Consider the following 22,443-nt stretch of genomic DNA (forward strand, 5'->3'; position numbering starts at 1 on the left):
TATAAATAAGGGACACTTTATTCACGCTCAGAACCATTCTCTCTAGATTGTAAAAGAATTAGAACTGACATTTATACATCCTACCTGTGGTAAGTAGGCCTACTCCTAGTTACAACAGATACGTATTTTAACTGTAAAACCATTCATTTTCACAAGATATAATTGTTAACATCTCAATTAAATTTAATTATGCAACACCCAGAACTACAGAATAACCCAACTTTTACATTATAAATAGAAGTCACATAGGCCTATTTATTCACACAGAACACATTTTTTTATTACTTCATGTAGAACCTTGAGTGACAGAAAACTTTTTCGTATTTACGTTCATTTTAAAAGCACCAACTTTTATAAAGATCACTTAATTATATATTTGTCCAATTTATTTATATTGTTTTCATAATAAACAGAGGCTCAAAGAAGTGCATCTAGAAATCAAATAAATAATACTAACCTGAGTTTTAATGCAATATGTTACGAAAAAGTGAAAATAATAATAAACAATTTACAAATATTTCATTGTTCCTGTGTGCTGTTGAGACAATAAAACTAACTTCACTTTAATTATTGCATTATCATACATGATACTTTCATTCAATTTATCATTCAATCGACTCAATTATTATTAATGTACTTAATTATATAACATACTATGTTTTCCGAGGCTTCACTTTACGTTTAGTTACGTTCATGATTTGTTCAACCATAACTGCATCTGCCACATTGTGATCAGTCGGCATGTTGTTGACTCTAGTAGTGTTGACACCCGTCACCAAGGAATTACTTAATGACTGTGAAACCCAATTAAGGAATGGCAACACTTTCTGCTGATTCAAGTAAACTAGCAGTCCAATTATCATCAAGGGAAGTGCAAAATAAGAGGAATGTCCTAACTCCTGCTCCATAATCTTTTGTTCTGGCTTGAATGAAAGTTTAACAAGTTTAAATGAGGAATTAGCTTTAAAATGAACAGCATGAGTTGTATAGGAATGAGTTGCATGGGATAGTGAGGACTGCAGTTGCAGGAAATATCCACGTCCATCTGCAGGAAGCGAGGGAAACACGAGCATTGCTGAGCTGATGCCTCTGCTGGGTGGAGACTTTCCATTTGTCGGGTCAACTTTCATGATATGAACCGGAGATTCGGGCGAGTCTTCCCTGCACAGTTTAGCACGTAGTGTTCGTAGATGTTCTGGACTTGTTGCTTGGACATGTACAGTCAGATCCATCTGATTAAGTGGGTGGAATACAATAAGTCTCAGACCAGTTACATCACCATCAGCTGCCTGTAAAAAAATACAAATTAAAATTGACACCAACTTGTAATATGGCTTTATAAAAAGTTAAAATATCAAAATATAACATATACACTTTATAATATATCATCCGTTAATGGCAATATATTTTGTTTTCCAGGTATATCTATAACTCAATAAGGTCTTTAGACTAATAAATAGAATTTTACATATAAAACATTATAACATTGAGCAAGGTCATTATATGAAATATATATGAGAGTTCCATCAATTATACATGATACAACATACACCATTTCGTCATCATTTCAGTCGCACACAATGCACAAACTGTATACTTCCACACTGTCTACCGGTCTTCGTGTTCAGTCAACAGCATCAGTCTCCTCTACAACGTCACAATAAATAATCAATACCACTCTCACTTCTCCGATCTTCACTTGTCATCAAAATAAATAGATTTCATCATAGATTTTTTTGATAAAATAATCTCCAGAATGCATGAAATCATTCATTCATAGTGTTCTGTCCAAGAGCAGGTATTTCACTGCAAACCCAGCATTCTTCAGTCTTTCCTATCAATCATAACATTACAGAAATGTATAGTATTTTTAAAGGAAAGGCTCTGAAATAATAATAATAATAATAATAATAATAATAATAATAATAATAATAATAATAATAATAATCCATGATGCTACAGCCCATGAAGGGTCCAGACCAACCAACCAGCTGCTGGCCTCACACCCACATTCCGAAGCAGAGGTGGACGATCATCCAATCAGAAGTATCGTGTAGTTAGCACGATGATCCCCCCCAGCCGTTATAGCTGGCTTTCGCAACCAGATTTCGCTACCTATCGTAGCTCCCCAAGTGCATCACGATGCTGGGTGGGCACCGGTCCCATACACTGGCCAACATTTCATGAGAAAATTTCTTCCCCCATGAGGACTCGAATCAGTGCGCATTCCGTAACGCGAGTCCTAGGCAGGATGCCTTAGACCACGACGCCACAGAGCAGGACAGGCTCTGAAATAGAGTTCTCTTTTTTCACTACAAAACAGCCTTAGTTTTAATCATATTCTGAAATGCCGTACTGATGTATTCCCACTAAAAAAGAGCCTTAGTTCTAATCATGTATCAAACATAAAAAAAAAACACACAAAAACTTTTACAAAGTTATAGCCACTTCCAATATTTCTGTACAACTTTGAGAAATGGACAATAACAAAACATCGGACTAAATGGACTGAATGTTGTTAAACTGAGGTTTCTAAGATACACTGCAGGATATACACCCTTCTAAATTAAAAAGAGAGATATATCCTCACACTGATACGATAATAATAATAATAATAATAACAACAATAATAATAATAACAATAATAATAATAATAATAATAATAACAATAATAATAATTATTATAATAGTAATTATTATAATAGTAATAATAATAATAATAATAATAATAATAATAACAATAATAATTATTATAATAGTAATAATAATAATAATAATAATAATAATAATATCACTTTCATTATAATTTTATTCTTATCATTATTGTTACTATTAAAAAGAATTCTAAATGAGGCAGTAGAGCAAGTGAACAGTTTCAAATACTTGGGATGTACTATAAACAGTAACATGAGCTGCTGCCAGGAAGTCAAAAGGAGAATAGCAATGGCCAAGGAAGCTTTTAATAGAAAAAGGAACATCTTCTGCGGACCTATAGAAAAAGAACTAAGGCAGAGACTAGTGAAGTGCTTTGTATGGAGTGTGGCATTGTATGGGGCAGAAAAGTGGACATTACAACGAAGTGAAGAGAAGTGAATAGAAGCATATGAAATGTGGATTTGGAGGAGAATGGAACGTGTGAAGTGGACAGTCAGAATAAGAAATGAAGCTGTGTTGGAAAGAGTGGGTGAAGAAAGAATGATGCTGAAACTGATCAGGAAGAGGAAAAGGAATTGGTTGGGTCACTGGCTGAGAAGGAACTGCCTACTGAAGGATGCACTGGAAGGAATGATGAAAGGGAGAAGAGTTCGAGACAGAAGAAGATATGAGATGATAGAGGACATTTAAGATATATGGATCATATGAGGAGACAATAGGAAAGATTGGAGAAAGCTGGGTTTGCAGTGAAAGACATGCCCTTGGGAAGAACACTAAATGAAATGGAATGAATGAATTAAAGAGAATATCCCCTACTAAATTCTCATCTCCTGCATGTCATCTCTCATAGGTTGGTAGGCCTGATGTTACATGTGCTCTGCAATTGTCAAGAATGACATAAAACGTTCAGTTCAGTATTCGCCTATATGGCTGAATATTTAGTCGCCTAGTAGGAACTATAGTCCGGCAGCCAATCGCATTGCAGGTCAGCTACATTTAAACATGTGCGTCTTGTGATTCGCTGATTCATTTCTTAAGGCTCGATAAATACTTAATATAATCGCCCGCCATTTTAGCTCTTTCGTTGGCGTTCGCAGAAAGCACATGAAGACGTTATTTGCCGCTCAATTATTTGCTGAATTACATTGCGCTTGATTTATTATCATAGGAGCTACGACATGATAATGTTTAACGGTGTGGCAAATAGATTCCTCGTATGGTAGCTTGGCACGTAAGAACAAAAATGGCGAACGATACTACCTACCTAGACTTTATAGAGCCTTCACTTTCTAAGATGTAAGCAAAGAGGCGGAGTCACGCCAGAAATAACAGCGTCAGGACTATAATTGTAAGGATAATGACACGAGATTCAATAACACAATGTGGATTTAATTGCAATGATAATGAGTTATTTTTGTTGTTAATAATATTATTATTTATTGTTTTCTCACCTTCCTTTTGGTTTGTTGACAATAGAAATTGTTGCATTCAAGAGTTGGTATTTTTCTATCGCTCACTCTTATTGAAGGTAGTACAACAGAATATTGTACACACTGTGAATATAAAAATCACCAGACTGAATGATTTACTGTCATTCCAGGTCTGCAGAGTTGAGGTTTCCTGTTCATGATGGAGTTGGAATACAAGCAGTACAATTGGTGAGTACAAAATCCCTATTTTATACAGATAGGCTGCCTAATAACCATGTTCTTTTATTAATCTAAACACAGTATATTCTCAATTATTCGTGTGCGGTTTATCCAGTTTGCAGATTACTCGATCATGACTTATGCTCGAAAATATTTTATTACTTATTAATATAAAGTGACGAAAAAATTACACTGGACTTCAAATTAAACAGGTTAGTTGTGAACTAAGCTTTGCTGCTTCGAAGTTAATGGTTCCTTTTTGAGAGAGTGGGAATACAAATTTACTTTTGTTTTCTACAATCTTAAATTGTAAGTGCATTTTAATCTTATGTGTAAAATGATATACACCTACTGTGTGTATTGCAGTAAATATGAAGTTAAATACAGATTTAAAGTATTAGTTCATCAAATAGGCCTATATACTACATGGTCCATGTAAAATAAGAAACTTTCGTATTATCAGTTTTTTCGCATTATCCAGTCACTCTTAACAGTCATTAGCCCGGATATCAGAGTATACTGTAGTGTTATCCTCATGCAGTAAACTAAGAAAATTCATCTCATGCAGTAAACTAAGAAAATTTTTTTTTCTTTAAGTAAAACTGTGTCCAACTGTCTGTGACCGCATTTAAAAAAAAACAATGGTTTATTTAACGATGCTCGCAATTGCAGAGGTTATAATATCAGCGCTGCCGGTGTGTCGGAATTTTGTCCCACAGGAGTTCTTTTACATGCCAGTAAATCTACTGACATGAGCCTGTCGCATTTAAGCACACTTAAATGATATCGACTGTGCTACCGAGGCCGACGTGACCACATTTTATATCTAATCATTTCATATCTTAGTGCAAAGATTATGTATCACATATTGTACAATTTAATGAGAGAAAAAGAGAATAGAATAAGTTCTGTGTATGCAAAATCAAAATGTTATTATATTTATACATTTAAAAAAAATAGCAGTGATACATGTTCTGCTACAAATTGAAATATGGTAAGTCATTCATATGATCCTGTACATAAATGAGAAGGCAAGATCAATCTATGTGCTCTCATTGGCAAGTGCATGGTGACAGTTCAAAATTACGGATATCATACAATCAAAACTTATGCTCCTTTTTCGTTTTAAAGATAAACTAATTGCCTCTATCATATAAGACTTCTCCAAATTCAAAATTACCTTGACTGGAATTCCCAATGGTGTAGCTCGTTGGACATGCTGATTAACCTCAGGACCTTCCTTCATGCGAACAATGTAATCACACTGAAAGTAAGATGGCATATTAGTGTAATCACTCTACATATTTGTCTTATGCAATTATTCTTATGTAAATCAATTGCCTTCATAATTAGAAAATTGTTAAGTGCGATAGAAAATTTCTTCAGAATAAAGAACTGACAAGAAGAAGAATAATAGTAGAAATAAAGTCTCTCGGATGAGATGAAATTAATACAGAATTAATCAAATATGTTGCTGCAGAAATAAAATTTAGATTTTTAACATTAAGTAATGTATTCTGGAACACTTACACTATCCCTGATGATTAGAAAATAATGATAGTACAGTAAAACCTTGGATTACGAGTAACTTGGTTTGTGAGTGTTTTGCAAAATGAGTGAACAATGAGGAAACATTTTTGTTTGATAAATGAGCGATGTCTTGCAATACGAGCAGCACGATTTGTATGTAACCACAGACGAGCTGATGGATCTGCATTGCGAGCAACAGCAAGAGGCAATGGAGGGGATCTCGTCTGGAGAGGAAGAGAAGAAAAGAGCTGACGAATTCCTCACTTCAAATGAGATTAAAGGGGTGTGTAAAAAATGGGAAGCAGTATAAAATTTTCTTCAAATTCACTACCCTTATAAGGTTGTAGCAGTGTGTGCAATAAATCTGTTTAACGTCAACGCAATGTCACATTTCTACAAAATCCTCAAAACAAGGCAAAAGCAGGTGTCATTGGATAGGTTCTTAGTCAAAGCAAAAGATTCCACGTTTTTTTTCACACTTACATTATATGATTGTATTTTAAACCCCAAGAGATACAAAACATCATTTAAACGTTCTAAATAAATTTTGTTTGAAATTAGGTCTGTCGTAAGTGTAATAATGTGAAAATACAGTACGTGTTCATTGTTAAGATGCGGCCCACTTTGAATTTCATAGATATTCGAGGCTGCCCATGCTTGCGTCCAACAATTCTGTGTACTTTAATGATGCTGTTACTGCTTTAGAAATAATGGAACATTTTGTAACACACCATGATGTAACTAAACAAATTACGGAAGAGTTATCACAATCTGAGGGTATGGTTTATTCCTTAAGAGTAAGTAGCCTAAAATAACTGACTCTTTTGTAACATAATCACGTGTTATTAAATGCATATCACGCAGGAAAACAATGTAAGTCAATATTGTAAAATTTTCTGGATTGGAATTTGAAATGTAATATATCAGTGAGCTTTGGCTCTAAGCCGCTAAGATTTTCTACAAATAATCTTACATCCTTCAAGAATACTTACTTACTTATTTACTGGCTTTTAAGGAACCCGGAGGTTCATTGCCGCCCTCACATAAGCCCGCCATTGGTCCCTATCCTGAGCAAAATTAATCCATTCTCTATCATCATATACCACTTCCCTCAAATCCATTTTAATATTATCTTCCCATCTACGTCTCGGCCTCCCTAAAGGTCTTTTTCCCTCCGGCCTCCCAACTAACACTCTATATGCATTTCTGGATTCGCCCATACGTGCTACATGCCCTGCCCATCTCAAACGTCTGGATTTAATGTTCCTAATTATGTCAGGTGAAGAATACAATGCGTGCAGTTCTGTGTTGTGTAACTTTCTCCATTCTCCTGTAACTTCATCCCTCTTAGCCCCAAATATTTTCCTAAGCACCTTATTCTCAAACACCCTTAATCTCTGTTCCTCTCTCAAAGTGAGAGTCCAAGTTTCACAACCATTCAGAACAACCGGTAATATAACTGTTTTATAAATTCTAACTTTCAGATTTTTCGACAGCAGACTGAATAGTATTATACATTTGAGTACTGTATTATAGACTCAAAGCTGGTTGAACTGTCAAGTTATAAATTTCTCTTGTGAAAATTTTACTAAATTAACTTAACTTGTTCTCTCCATTAGTCATCAAATGCTATTTCAGATATTATTAAATGACATTTCAGTTACACTTTTTTCTTCGGACTCCCACAGAAACATATAAATGAAGTTTTACTGTAATTGTATATCAAGTACGAAGTCACAATTTCTACTACACTCCTAATAATAACTAAATATTCAATCATTCCCACAATCGAGAATGGTATGGGATGGTGCTACACCTTCGTACATGAACTCTGCTTACCTCTGGCTGCAGACCTCTAATACGGAACTGCCCACTTGCTTCTGTGCTACTCTCTTCTTGGAAATGGGAACATTTGTCTTGGCCTATTGCCTCCACAACAACTCCTTCTTCTGGCTCACCATTCAGTGATGTAACTGTCCCATACGCACTGTAGGCCACTCGATGTCCACTGAAAATCATGTATAAAATTCTATATCTATATGTAGGGTGACCAGATTCAAATCGATAGAAAAGAGGACACAAAGCTTCAAAACGGAGGACATTGTTCCAAAAAAGAGGACAGAAAATATGCACTTAAATTTAGGCTTAGGCCTATACTATAAATTACGTCAATATCTATTTTCTTACAAAATATTTACAGTACAGATTTAGGCTTATATCATACTTAAAAGTATATTAATATTACAAAAATAATTATAATAAAACTTAATAATAATGCTTTTACAGACTTTACAGTTAACTACATATGAAAGCAAAGGGAATTATTATCAAAATACATAAAAAGTCCGCACAAAATGTGAATTTAATATTACTTTGTGTGCATAAAGAATTATGATCGTTGACAAAGAGTATATTCTCTCGATGCTGCTGCCACCTACAGGAAAATTACTTGAAAAAGGCGTGAAATCAAATAATTTCAAAATATCAGCTATGTTGTTGTTTTCTAATTCCAGGCGTTTGACAATAAAGTCATTTGACCTCTTGCACTCCAATATTTTTCAAAGATATTATCATGACCAGCCACTGAAGCACAGCAAAATATCAGATATAAAAGTTACGAAAAGGAGGACATTTCTTGATTTTTAAAAAATCCGCCCAGACCCTGGACAAAAGCCTAAAAAGGAGGACATGTCCAGACAAAAGAGGACATCTGGTCACCCTATCTATACGTGGCTTTCACAATGGCTGAACTGTGAAAATTTTAAGTCTTTCAAGCAAGTGTTGAGTTTAGAGTAGAAATACTGTGTTTTTCACAACACCCTATCTTTTTCGTACATTATTTCAGGGAAATATGAATTAATATTCTTATCTTTTCGTCATCATCCAACACCAACACTACAATAACTACGAACATAAACAATTATCACTACCTTCATCATAATCACCATCAGCATCACCACACCACTACTACAGATTTGTCACTGTGTACAGGTGTTTGCTTACATAAAGTAGATCGACCGGGTGGTGTGTAACTACCATGCAATACGCAGCAAACTCTGATTGTTTTAGTGAAGTGTTTAGATTCAGAAGTGGTTGTGTTGATGTTAGATTGCGTGTTATTCTATTGATTGTGTTAATGAAGTGTTTAGATTAGCTTACTCATATGGCACCACAGAAACTTACATTAGGGCAAAGGATTTTCACGGTAGAGACTTATCTAAAAATGAGTGATTGCGGAAAGATAAAAAAAGATTTGCAAGAAAATTTAGAGAACGGGGTCAGTATTGACTAAAAGCAGTAAAAGAGCACGGCATGTACTTACTGAAGAAAAACTGGACGAAATAAGGGAAAGAATGGAACACACCCCACAGAAATGTCTCCATCATCCCACGCAAGAAACCGGTGTCTCTAAAACCACAGCATATGAACCCAATAAAATTCTTAAATCTAAGTCTTTTAGAGAGACAGTAGTGCATGAACTGCAACGTAGGGATAATATCAATTGTGTAAATTTTTGCAATTGGGTTTTGCAAAATGTTGCCGATGGTGTTGTGGAACCAGAACTAATTTGGTTTACAGACAAAGGATGGTTTCATTTACACGATCATGGTATATCCTAAAACAATAGGTATTGGAGTACAGAAACCCCTCACAGATGGAGAGATTTCTATAGAAGTGTTCCAATCTTTCCCCTATTTCGTCCAGTTTTTCCTCAGTAAATATGTTGTTGTTGTTTTCTAATGCCAGGCGTTTGACAATAAAGTCATTTTACCTCTTGCACTCCAATATTTTTCAAAGATATTACCATGACTAGCCAATGAAGCACAGATTTTGAGGTGTTCCGAATCCATTTCTTGGTTTGAGTTGCACAATGGGCAGTTAGGGGACTGATATATTCCAATTCTATGCATGTGTTTGGCCAAACAATCATGGCCTGTTGCCAATCTAAATGCAGCTACAGACGATTTTCGTGGTAAATCGGGAATTAACTGTGGATTTTGATGCAGAGAGTTCCATTTTTTCCTTTGAGATTGTGTTATCAAATTTTGTTTGTTGAAGTTTAAGTATGTAGATTTAATAAATCTTTTCACAGAGTAAAACGTAGATTTAGTAACAAGTCTGTAAGTAGCAGTGCTGCCCTTCTTTGCTAAAGCATCCACATTCTCGTTCCCAGGATTCCACAATGGGATGGTATCCATTGGAATACAATTCTTTTATTGAGTGATATTAATTGAGAGAGCATTTTAGTTATTTCTGTTGTTTGAGATGAAGGTGTGTGTTTAGAGACGATTGATAGAATAGCTGCTTTGGAGTCTAACAATATAACTGCATTCCTAAATTTATTGATGTGGCATAGAAGATTCCTGAGACATTCACTTATTGCAATGATTTCACCATCGAAACTTGTTGTTCCATATCCAAGTGATCTATAAAGTGAGAAGAGACAGCACGTAACACCTGCACCGGCACCTTGTTCTATGGAGATCAAGGATCCGTCGGTGTATAAATGAAGCCAGTTTTCCTCAGTAAATATACGCCATAGTCTTTTGCTGCTTTTATTTGATACTGACCCGTTTCTCTGAATTTTTAACGAGGTTACGTATGGTGTTGCTATGTGAAATGATAACATTGGGAAATTTTCTTGCAAATCGTCTTTTTACCTTTCTGCAATCACTTTTTTCAGATAAGTCTCTACCATGAAAATCCTTTGCTCTAATGTAAATTTTCGTGTGTCATGTGAGCAAGGTAATTTAAACATTTCACTAACACAATCAGAAGAATAGCACGCAATCTTATGTCAATACAACCACTCTTACAGAGAGAGACTGCTGAGCATGCGGGAGATGGTTTGCCATATGTTGCATGACTTTTTTGCACTCAATCTACATTATGTAAGCGAATGCTCCGTATAAGCTTCTTACTGGTACTTCTATAAAAACATAGTGATATTATAAGATCATAGTAATGCATACAAAGGAAACTATATGAGTGCAACAATTTACTTATCTCGTTTACTTTTTGAAAATAATTTGTTCTAAATGACCCCCTTTACAATTGAAATACTCCTGTAACTTTCCATGAAAGTTATGCATCACAAATACCACAAATTTTTTGTAACCATTCTTTTAGATCTTATATAGATGGTGACGATTCTGAAGGACTTTAGCCAGCCACATAAGAAGTAGTTTGGTAGATTTTGCTGGTCAAGTAATGATCCCAAATTTTGAAATCAGTCAACCAAGCAGTCAAGTCTGAGGGTAGTCAAGCTTTCTCTTGTGATAACTCTTGTGATGCACTGCTGCATCACCTTATTGAAAGAGAGAATTATTATTTATTCTAAGTCTGTGTACATCAGTTGGTAAGAAGTTCTGTAGCATGCAAACATAATGATTGGAATTAACCGTAACTGTCCAGTTGTTATGGTTTTAAAAAAAGTATGATCTAATTATTCCAAATGTACTTCAAACAAAAAGTTACCTTGCTCTGTGGAAAGACTTTTCACACATTTGCAAAGGGTTATTTGGAACCTACAACTGAAAATTCTGTTTATTTATAACATCTGTTACCTAGAAGGGAGCTTCAGGAGACATACTAAACTGTTATATATGATCACAAAAATTAATTATTGCCCATTTATCTTGCACCTTATGCTGTAAGTGGTCTGAAATTTTTAATAATGCAAAATTCTTCTAAGAATCATTCTCGAAATATTCAATATCAGTGACTAACTATTATATCTCACTGCTGATTGGGTTTAACTTCTTGTCACTGCAGTTGACACTCATTTGATGTTCCAGAGCATATGAGCAGAAAGCATCATTATTGCCACGAAGTGATAACACAACAATTCCACTAACAACGAAAATTGTTTATTCATTTTAAAATCGTGTCCCATTTAAGTATTCTTCCATGTCTTGGAATCTCAAATCCCATTCTGAATATGTATTATATCTTTCGGGTGTTAAATATTGCAGTACCTAGTTAACAGGCTGAAACTAGTTAACCAGTCCTGAAGATGGCCAATAACAGGCTGAAACTAGTTAACCAGTTACTGTAATACTTAACACGCGAAAGATTATATATATTCCAAAGTGATATATTGTTAAAAGTTGTGTAATCTAGATGTATAATCTATTCTGAAGTTTCTTTGTGTTTGCACAATGCTTCTGGAATGAAAAACGTCTCCGAAAACGTAGATTTACCGAAAAATATGCCATGGTTCATCAAACTTCATAACTCAGAACATGAGTTTGTAACAACATGAAATTTGTCAATCATTACGTTCCCATTCCACAGCCTATGAAAATCGACCTGTATCCTATGTAATCTATGTAACGGGCCATTAAAAAAAAAGTTATTTTCAATGAACCAGGACAGTAGAAATTCACTTTCAATGTGTAAATTACAAGGCAAGAGAATTTTCTGCCTTATTTTAACTGCATTCAAAATAAATTCTACTTCTACCATCAAAACTACATACACAGAGTGTCGACCTTTTATTCTGGAAACTTGGGCTCATATCCCAACGAGTTCAAGTAGAATTTTTAGTGGACAGGAAGTCTTTACAAGTAGTGATGTTTTACCTGCTAGTATGTTATTATTTCTCCAATAACAATCATTATTCTGTGTATAATGAAAGTGAAAAATATAGTGGGGAAAAACAACAACTGAATAGACTACAGTGGTCTATAGTGGATTTTATGTTGTCAGTAAACAGCTGGATACATTAAGAAGATTGATTCTGTGTATAATGTAGACCCACCTGACCCATCTCCAATGGTGAACAATAAAAAGTTGGAAATGGCAAAGTGATTTTCAGTTTTAGAGTTTTAATATTCGAAAGGAGATTTAGATTAAATGAGCAAGGATCAAAGCACCAACTGTTGGAGAAGGGGAGCGCTACTTTGAGTAATTTCTTTTTTTGTGTCTAGTATGGTTCATTTATATTTGCATCCCTTTAGGCCGTCTTTGAATTAATCTGATTACTTACTGCAACTGCAGATTCACTGTAGCTCCTTCTTGCACTGTAATCATTTTAGAAGGTGGCTCAAAGCGATACTCTTTCATCATGGGTCTCAGAAAATATTCACTTGGACTTAAAGAACTGAATGTCATTTTTCCATCTGCTGCAGTCTGACTATTTCGTCGAAAGCTTTCACCTCCAGATAGAGACAACAGTACACCCTGTGGAACACAATACATAGAATTAAGTCTTTCTTAAAACAAAATTTGAAAGGCTGAATCTGTGGCTCAAGTGCTAATCCAGGTGGCCTGGATTCGATCCTCGGTAGATTGTGATGGAATTTGTGGTGGACAAAGCAGACATTTCAGAGGATTTTTCTTCTATTTTCCTATTATTTCACCAACACTTTCCATCTCCTCTTCATTTCATCTATCATCTGCGATATTAAAAATGGGCCGTGATGATACTAAAAATAGGCTATGGTGAAGCCTTGAGGGTAGTATGGTTTTCCGATGCTTATTTAGGAAAGACTTCAGGCTCTGGACCCCTGGGGCTTACCTGGTTACTTGTGTGCAGATGGTACCTGACTATCACGGGCTGAGGCAGGATGGCCCACCTGTCAGCTGACAATGACAGGAAGGGGTTGGGGCTCTGGACTCCTGGGGCTTATCAGGCTATTTGTCCGCGAAACAGGACCTGACTCTTATCAGATGCTGTTTTACCTCCGAAATATTTAATAATAATAATAATAATAATAATAATAATAATAATAATAATAATTATTATTATTATTATTATTATTATTATTATTATTTATTCTGGAGAAGTTAAGGCCATCAGGCCTTCTCTTCCACTTAGTCAGAAACAAAAGAAGCTGATACAATTTGCAGTAATACAAGATAATGATTACAGACTAATATATTTAAAGAACACTAATAAAAAATTTATATATTCATACAAGCACAAGTTGAGTAAAATTATGCAAACTTACTAAATAATAATTACAAAAAAATATACTTTAGGGTACTTTTTCATGATCATTTTGGCTAGACAATAACTGTTTTTTTACGTGAGCACCAGCTTTTAAGAAAATTGGCAATTAAATCACCCACTCTCAACCCCCATTATCATGAAGGACCCCACCTGCCTTTGATCAGCGGCTCCATTGGACCTAGCTGGGAGGACTACATATGTAGGTCCATCGGCATTTTCTGAATGCCACTTCAAGGAACGCTTATCGACGCCAAGACAGTACAACGTGGCAAAAGACCAGTGATGCTACCTCAAAATATTTGAATCTGCTTAAATACACCATGTCCTGCTTAGAGGGATCGAGAAATAAGTGCTAATTTAAAGTATAAATAATGGTTTTATAACATAACTTTTTGTATAACTTGATGTAAAAACCCTCCGAGTTTCAGAGAATGGTCAGTGTAACTCAATGTGTGCGCCTCGAGCTACCCTGAAGACATCTGAAAGGTACTCAACCTTCTGCCAAGTGTTCCATAACATTTGTGGGGTGATTAGCACAGCTGCATTTATAATGCATTTACTCAGTTTTTCCAAAGTGTTAACTGTATCACGTTGATACACAACACTTGTCACTAAGCCCCAGAGGAAGGTCAATGGGCGTCAGCTCAGTTGACCTAGGTGGCTAGGCAAGGGTTCTCCTCTTCCGATCAACCTATTGGGAAAGTTTGCATTCAAGAAGTCACGCATTGCTCCATAGTAATGGGGTGGAGCCCCATGTTGCTGAAAAACAGATTCTGGGAGAAGTTGATCAACAACAAAAGTTCTGCAACATGTCCAGATACACATTCCCTGTGACTGTTGCCTCGATGAAGGAGAATGGTCCAATGACGGAATGTTCTATTGAATGGCATCACGCTTGTTTCCACGATAAACGTTAGTGCACATGCGCATGAATATGTAACTTTTTAAACCATTGGTGCATAAACTTGGATAGTTTCTGCATCTTGTCAGATGTACATCAAAACAATATCTTCATCTGATTTTAAATGGTTAGCATTTATTTCTCGATCCCTCTAAGCGGGACACGATGTACTGCATTTCCTCAGCATTAGATAGAACAGCTATACCGCCATGAAAAATGATCCCCAGAGTCTCGTAACAGCTTTTAGATTGCTTACAGGCCATGACTGTTTGGCGAGCCATCTCTACAAAATAAGAATTCTGACTTCACCATCCTGCACTATATGCAACACTCAAACTGATATGAACGAAGAACATCTGAAAACCTGCAGCACACTGTCTGGAGAGAAAGACCTAATTCAAAAGTATTGGAGAGGAAGAGCGCCAGATGCCAGATGTCAGGCATTAAACAATAACAACAAATCTATCAGAGGCTGAGGCAAGAAGGCCCACCTGTTGTGTCGGATTCACGAATGCCCTCCAGACCACTTGTCAGACATGGACAATCATCGCATATATAAGATGCACAATGGGAGAAAGTTTGCCTAAGTGTATGGATCCATCCCAGCACAACCCTCAGCCAGTCTACTTCTGAAGAAGTTCACATGCATAATTTGATTAGTTTCTGTTCTTTAACAGATGAATGAGTGATCTCCTTGATTGTTTAATATCAAATACAGTAATTAGTTTTTTATTTTCAGTCAATCACTTATCATGTTAAGATGGCAGAAATAGATTCTGTTACATCAGGATACAATAATTAATATACGTCACGAATATTTTCGACTTACTTTTCAAGTCATCTTCAGGTGATAGTTTACTGACAAACAAGTACATTTGGACATGGTGAAAAATATAAAGATAAAACACACTTTTCACCATGTTCAAATGTACTTGTTTGTCAGTAAACTATCACCTGAAGATGACTTGAAAAGTAAGTCGAAAATATTCGTGACGTATATTAATTATTGTATCCTGATGTAACAGAATCTACTTCTGCCATCTTAACATGATAAGTGATTGACTGAAAATAAAAAACTAATTATTTGATATGATTACACAAACTTATCTGAACTCAATATTACTTTTAAATTCCTTGATTGTTGTTAAGCTCTGAATACAGCAAGCAACTAATGAATTTGTTTTTGTGGCATGAATTAGACATTTTATATGCACGGAAGTTACAAAACTCGACTTAGCAGCAGAAGAAGGAAACTGATCTCCTTCACGCACATGCATATGTAATTCTTTTTTTTTTGCCAATCGCTAATAAATAACATTTCTCATGCATACAACAGCCACACATGTGGCAGCATGCCATGTAGCCCATACCAACACGGAAACAACTGAGAAAAGAGAACATGGAGCACGATCCACGGTCTATGGAAGTAGATTAACGTGGAAAAAGCTTTTATTAGATGAGCTGTGCAGAAGAAAGAAGACATGGAGACAGAAGTAGGAGGAATACCTCTCAGACCCAGCTGTCACTAGTGGTAACTGTGATTTAGAAAGCTATATCATTTACAGGCTAAATGGGATTTATTACACAGTTTCGTACACAAACTTTGTCATTTAATCATTTGTTAAATGGACTTCAAATTACTTTCAACAACAAATTTACAACCTTAAATAAATATCAACAAATTTGAAGCAATCATGTCCACAGGATAACAAAATCGTTCTCCATATCTACCCTTTTCGTATCAACCAAGAGGTCACCAGGATCTGGAACACCATGGCAGCATTGGAAAGATCAGGAGCATCTTGTGATAATGGTCCTAAACCTACATTCGTTTATGATTATGAAGAAATAATTACTAGACACTTACTTGCAATGGTTTACCATCTGCTTTATCTAGAACTTCAACAATGACTTCAGCCAATTTGTGAGCATTGAAATTTCCATTTGCATCTGGTCCAGTTAGAACAAAACCTTCCTTTTCTGCCTTTACTCTGCAAGCAATCCATAAGATATGACATTTAAGTAACAAGTGAAACGTGTTTGTATTTTGGCATTGTGTTAGTCTGTTATTATTTTACTTAACACTATTTCTAAATTCAATGAGCAGACATCCCACAAAATATCAGCATTTTATTGCTTTAGATGCTCTGTTGATAAGGTGCTCTTCAATTCTATAGTTGATTATTTGTTTGCCAAACTTTCTTTTGACTTACCACATTTCTGACAGTACATACTTGTAATCTATTCCTCCTTGAAGAGGTCCGATCTTGAATTTTCCATCTTCAGAAGTTTCAGTCATAACTACGACCTCGTCATTGGGTCCTTTTGTCACTGTGACCTTGATGCCAGCAGATGGTGGTATGACTTTGCCTTCCACAAGCCGTCCTCTTTCTGCATGCAACTCCACTGCCGAATAGATACAGTCTTTGGCTCCAACTAACGAGCCTTTTGGAGGACTGAAGAGTAATACGCTTGCTGTAGGTTCCAACATCAAGTTCTCACCTTCTGCAACCATTAGTTCGAAGTTATATGCTAGTTTTCCGTCAGCTGGCTTAGGAATTAGAGGACCGAGCCTGAAAAGGAAAAGGAAGATGGACAATGTAAGTTAGTTTTGTAACACAACTGAATTCCACATTTAAAAAATCAAACATTATAACAGTAGTTCTCAAACTTTCGTATTTCGCAACCCGTTTTTTTGCCTTGAATAATTCTTCCCCCCCCCCACCATAATATAAGATAGAAAGATAGATGAGAATAATCCAATATGTATGCGGGAATTTAAACTTGATTAGCAGCACTGGCTATTGCTGCCGATGTAGTGAAGTCGCATCATATTATGGCTTTATTTCCTGTTACCTGAATGTTCGCGACAGATACTGATGAGTCTCGAACTTTCTGGATGAAAATATGCGACTATAAAAGCAGCACGTCTGTGGGTGACTTGTTAGTTGTTCCACTGTGGCTGTGTTGTGAGTTTGGGTCACTTGGAGTTCCAACACTAGTATATGTCTCGAACTTTCTGGATTGAAAATATGCGACTATAAAAGCAGAGTGTCTGTAGGTGACTTGTTAGTTGTTCCATTGTGACTATGTTGTGAGTTTGTTGTTTGGAGTGCCAATACTAGTGTACATGTGTAGTAAATATGGATACATTTTTAATTGGAGGCAAACGTAAGCGTGAAGATGAAGAAGCTTCTACTTCATCAAAAACGCCCAGTACCAGTACTAATAACTTACTTACTTAAGGAACCCGCAGTTTCATTGCCGCCCTCACATAAGCCCACCATCGATCCCTATCCTGTGCAAGATTAATTCAGTCTCTATCATCATATCCTACCTCCCTCAAATCAATTTTAATATTATCCTCCCATCTACGTCTCGGTCTCTCTAAAGGTCTTTCTCTCTCCAGCCTCCCAACTAACACTCTATATGCATTTCTGGATTCGCCCATACGTGCTACATGCCCTGCTCATTTCAAACGTCTGGATTTCATGTTCACAATTATGTCAGGTGAAGAATACAATGTGTGCAGTTCTGCGTTGTGTAACTTTCTCCATTCTCCTGTAACTTCATCCCTCTTAGCTCCAAATATTTCCCTAAGAACCTTATTCTCAAACACCCTTAACCTATGTTCCTCTCTCAAAGTTAGAGTCCAAGTTTCACAACTATACAGAACAACCAGTAATATAACTGTTTTATAAATTCTAACTTTCAGATTTTTTGACAGCAAACTAGATGACAAAAGCTTCTCAATTGAATGATAACAGGCATTTCCCATATTTATCCTGCGTTTAATTTCCTCCCCAGTGTCATTTATATTTGTTATTGTTGCTCCAAGATATTTGAATTTTTCCACCTCTTCGAAAGATAAATTTCCAATTTTTATATTTCCATTTCGTACAATATTCTGGTCACGAGACATATTCATATAGGTCTACTTTGTCTTTTCGGGATTTACTTCCAAACCTATCTCTTTACTTGCTTTAAGTAAAATTTCCGTGTTTTCCCCAATCATTTGTGGATTTTCTCCTGACATATTCACGTCAGCTGACAGGTCGTGTACTTCAAAGCAGACATATTTTAGTGAATGTAAATTTCCCATGTTAATCTTGGCCTTTCTTTGAGTTTCCCTGTATTCTTTCATGTCAGCTATTTTTGGGTATCTATCATTCTCCTTTTCTCAACATGATCAAATAAGATTCAATCCTGATTGAAAGTGGTGCAATTCCTAAGCCCACCCTTATTGTTTGCAGTGGCGGTTCTTCGGGGGAGGGAAGGGAGGAACGTCCTCTTCACATTTTTCTTCTTTTGAAAGTAAATACCAAATAAAATATGTGCCTTGAAATTCGGGGAAGATTCAATAATTTTTAAATTCTCAGCTATAAGAAAACCTCGGTTGAATGAGTTTTAAACAACGCGCACTCGTGTGCTGCTAGATAACTGTGAGAAAGATGCGAGATTGTTTCTGTGGAGGAAAGCCAATGCATTCCTCCTTTACTGCAGTTAACACACATAGGGAACAGCGCGCTAGCGGCCAGAGAAAGAAGCAGAGTTTTAAAGCAAGTAAATGAACGGATAGGGAGGAGATCCTCCTCTGAATCAGCGCATGGGCGGGAAATAGAAACCGACTGGTCGTGCAGCAAGCTCGCTACCGCTGCCATCTAACAATGTTGCATTCAACCAGACTATAACACATCTAGGAGGAGGCACAATAAAAACAGTTTTAACACAAAGCTATGAAAGACACCATATAAACTTTTTTTTTGAAATTATAAATCAAAAATATTATTCATTGCACTTTATATAGGCTACTATTCATGGTTTCAAACTTTCAAGGATATTTGAAAGTTAAAGTTGGGTTAATATAAAACAAAGAGGAAGTAGTTAGTTCTACGTTAGTATCACAGATCTTTTTGGCCCCTGAAATTCACTTCCATTCATTGTCTACTAGACAGGGCAACAGCCAAGTTGTCAGTTTTGTACAAATATATTTGAAATTGAAAGTAGGTACTCCAAACTGCATTATTTTAACATAAAAAATTAATCTGCCACCGGCAGCTTTGAAGAATAATGGTAGTATGACTTTACAAGAACTGACGTTCTTCAAAAGCATGTGATACTGAACTTGTAAAATGTATATGTGGCAACACAGACCACGTGGGTGGGTGCAGTGTTTTCGCTTTCCTCAGATTATTTCCCATTCCCATTTCCGTAAAACAGTTCCGATTACGTGTTAGTAGCTATAATCTCTTCCAATACGTGTAATGCTGTAGTGTGCTCGAAAAATGCTGTGAGGTTGTGAATTTCCTTGTAATTGTTAATTTGTGCAATTATTCAACAATGAATGGAACTGAAAACATAATATATTTTGGAAAATTTAGGAAACTCAGTTTACAGGAACAGATTATTGCTATACAGAAGGGAAGGCCAACCCCAACACTACCTGGTCTTACATGTTTGCATGTTTCATTCAAGAAGGTGTCATTTCGTGCTGTTAATTTCTTTCCTCCTCTTAAGAAATACGCAGGAACTGCCACTGATTGTTTGGTTTTTATCTTAGCATCCAGTTTATAGAATAATTACAAGGATTTTACCCATCAATCCTATGGATCTCTGCCCAGTAGTTTTTCGCAGAATGGTGTCATCAAATGCATTATATAGTTTAAGCAATGATAAAGTAGAGCTTTAGCTGCTGTTTATGTCTAGAACACTGCCTATCTATTATAAATTATGAAAATAATTTGCGTAAACATAACAATTCTGATATTTTCATATTCATATTTTAAAACAACGAACATATCTGTCTGAAAGACAATGGAAAATGTGCCCAGGTTAAAACTAATACTTTTCCTTGGTCTTTCACGACATATGCCCATTCCAATTACCTTCTCCATCTGTGAACTCATACAGGTGAATCAATTTATTATCCAACAACCATACTTCATGGGAATGAGTGTATAAATGAACGAAATATTGAGCAGATGAATAAAATTGTGGCAAATGCAGAGAAAATCTACGGTAAATTCAAACCATTCAGATACTGATCAACTGTAAAAAAAAAACCGAATTATGACTGAATCTATGCCATAATTTATTTTGAAGAAGAAAAAAAAAAAGACAGCTCACCTTGTTTTAAGTTTGCCATCTTCACTAGACAACACATTAATGTACATGTCTTTAACATTCTCAGTTGAGACCACTCTTCCTCCCATTATATGAGCCACAGCTATCAGTCGGATTGGAGTAGCTGATCCTGAAGCAGTGTTCCACCTCACAGATGACTGTGCATAACCATGACAACCGACTGGTGTGAAGTCATAGGTACCAGCTGCGGCAACACATGACTTTGTAGTTCCTCTCTTCACCATTAATTTACCAGTGGTAGCTGGTGTATTACCAGAAAATTGTAACTTATAGTGGACCTAAAACAAGTAAGTAACAAATTTTAATATTCAGTCACAACTGTTAACTGCAACAGAAAAGCACTTATACAAATTTATTTTTCACTTACATTGCCTTCCTTAAGCCTTTGCCTTTTTTCCTAGTATCCACAGTCTCTATCTCTGTATTAAATCAAAGCTGTTTTTAAATAATCTTATATAAGGTCAACTAAGACATCTCTCGAATTCTCTTACAATCAGTAGGAATTTGGAAGAAGAATAAAGCGCATAAGATTTGCTGATGATATGGTGGTGTTAGCAGAAGAGGAGATGATACTAAGGGATATGCTACAAAGTCTGTATTGTGGTACAAAAATCAAAATTAAGATGAACAACCAAACAATGATTTTAGAGTAATATAATAACAAGAGAAGCAAGGATGCCCACTTTCACCTATACTATTAATTTCTATATTGACAAAGTCACTTCTGACAGGTATAATGAAATGGAAATGCTTTTGCAGCATGCTCTTCCTATCCATTGTATTTTATTTGCTGACGATATGGTAATTATTGCCAAGAGAGAAGATACTCTTCAGAGATGTTTGTTTGATTTAAATAATGTGATAGGCAATTGTAATATGGAAACATCGCTTACAAAAACAAAAGTAATGGGATTTAGAGGTAATGAACACTTAAGGGCAAAAATAATAATACAAGATAAAATATTGCAACAGGTTTCTGAATTTTGCTATTTAGGCTATAACATTTCATATTTGAAATCTGCAGATATTGACAATAAATTATCTAGATTCCAAAAGATTATTGGTACAATAAAGAAGACTCTCTGTGGCAAAGTAAGAATAGACACAATCACTAAATTTGATAAAACAATGGCAATCCCAGTATTAACATACGGCTCTGAGACTTGGGCATTAACAAAAGAATATAGGCTGCTGAAACGAGATTCCATTGATCAATAGCAGGATACACTTTAACGGACCATAATACAGAATGAAATCAGAATCAACTGAAACTAAATGGTTTGAATGACATTATACAAAAATATGAAAATAGATGGAAATAACATGTAGAAAGAATGGAACCACATCGTCTACTATTTCAGCTTCTCTATTACAATCCAAATGGAAAGAGGAGAATAGGACGGCCAATTAAAAGATGGCGAGATGTTTTCTTTGAACTTTGAAATCAGAACAGGCATATTATGCCTAAGCCATAAAGAAGAAGAAGAAGATGATGATGATGATGATGATGATGATGATGGTGATGCTATAAGAACTGCATTTGTTATACCTGCTGAAAGGATGAATGCTAACCTGCAAAGGCAAGTCTCTTTTCCCTCCTTTCCCCG

General features: G+C 35.7%; 1 protein-coding gene across 1 annotated transcript in view; it reads right to left on the reverse strand.

The window, feature by feature from the left end:
* Positions 1-517: 517 nt before the first annotated feature.
* The window catches only part of LOC138703197 (BOS complex subunit NOMO1), a 48,112-nt gene continuing 26,186 nt past the window's right edge, over positions 518-22,443 (reverse strand). The window contains exons 10-16 of the mRNA XM_069830890.1: positions 20,819-21,114; positions 16,927-17,265; positions 16,560-16,683; positions 12,826-13,019; positions 7,674-7,842; positions 5,485-5,568; positions 518-1,289 (exon numbers count right to left, since the gene is read on the reverse strand). Coding sequence (XP_069686991.1) covers positions 654-1,289; positions 5,485-5,568; positions 7,674-7,842; positions 12,826-13,019; positions 16,560-16,683; positions 16,927-17,265; positions 20,819-21,114 — 1,842 coding nt within the window. The 3' untranslated portion in view covers positions 518-653. The remainder of the gene's footprint in view (positions 1,290-5,484; positions 5,569-7,673; positions 7,843-12,825; positions 13,020-16,559; positions 16,684-16,926; positions 17,266-20,818; positions 21,115-22,443) is intronic.

This window comes from Periplaneta americana, chromosome 7, assembly GCF_040183065.1.
Source record: "Periplaneta americana isolate PAMFEO1 chromosome 7, P.americana_PAMFEO1_priV1, whole genome shotgun sequence".
In the NCBI taxonomy this organism is placed as follows: domain Eukaryota; kingdom Metazoa; phylum Arthropoda; class Insecta; order Blattodea; family Blattidae; genus Periplaneta; species Periplaneta americana.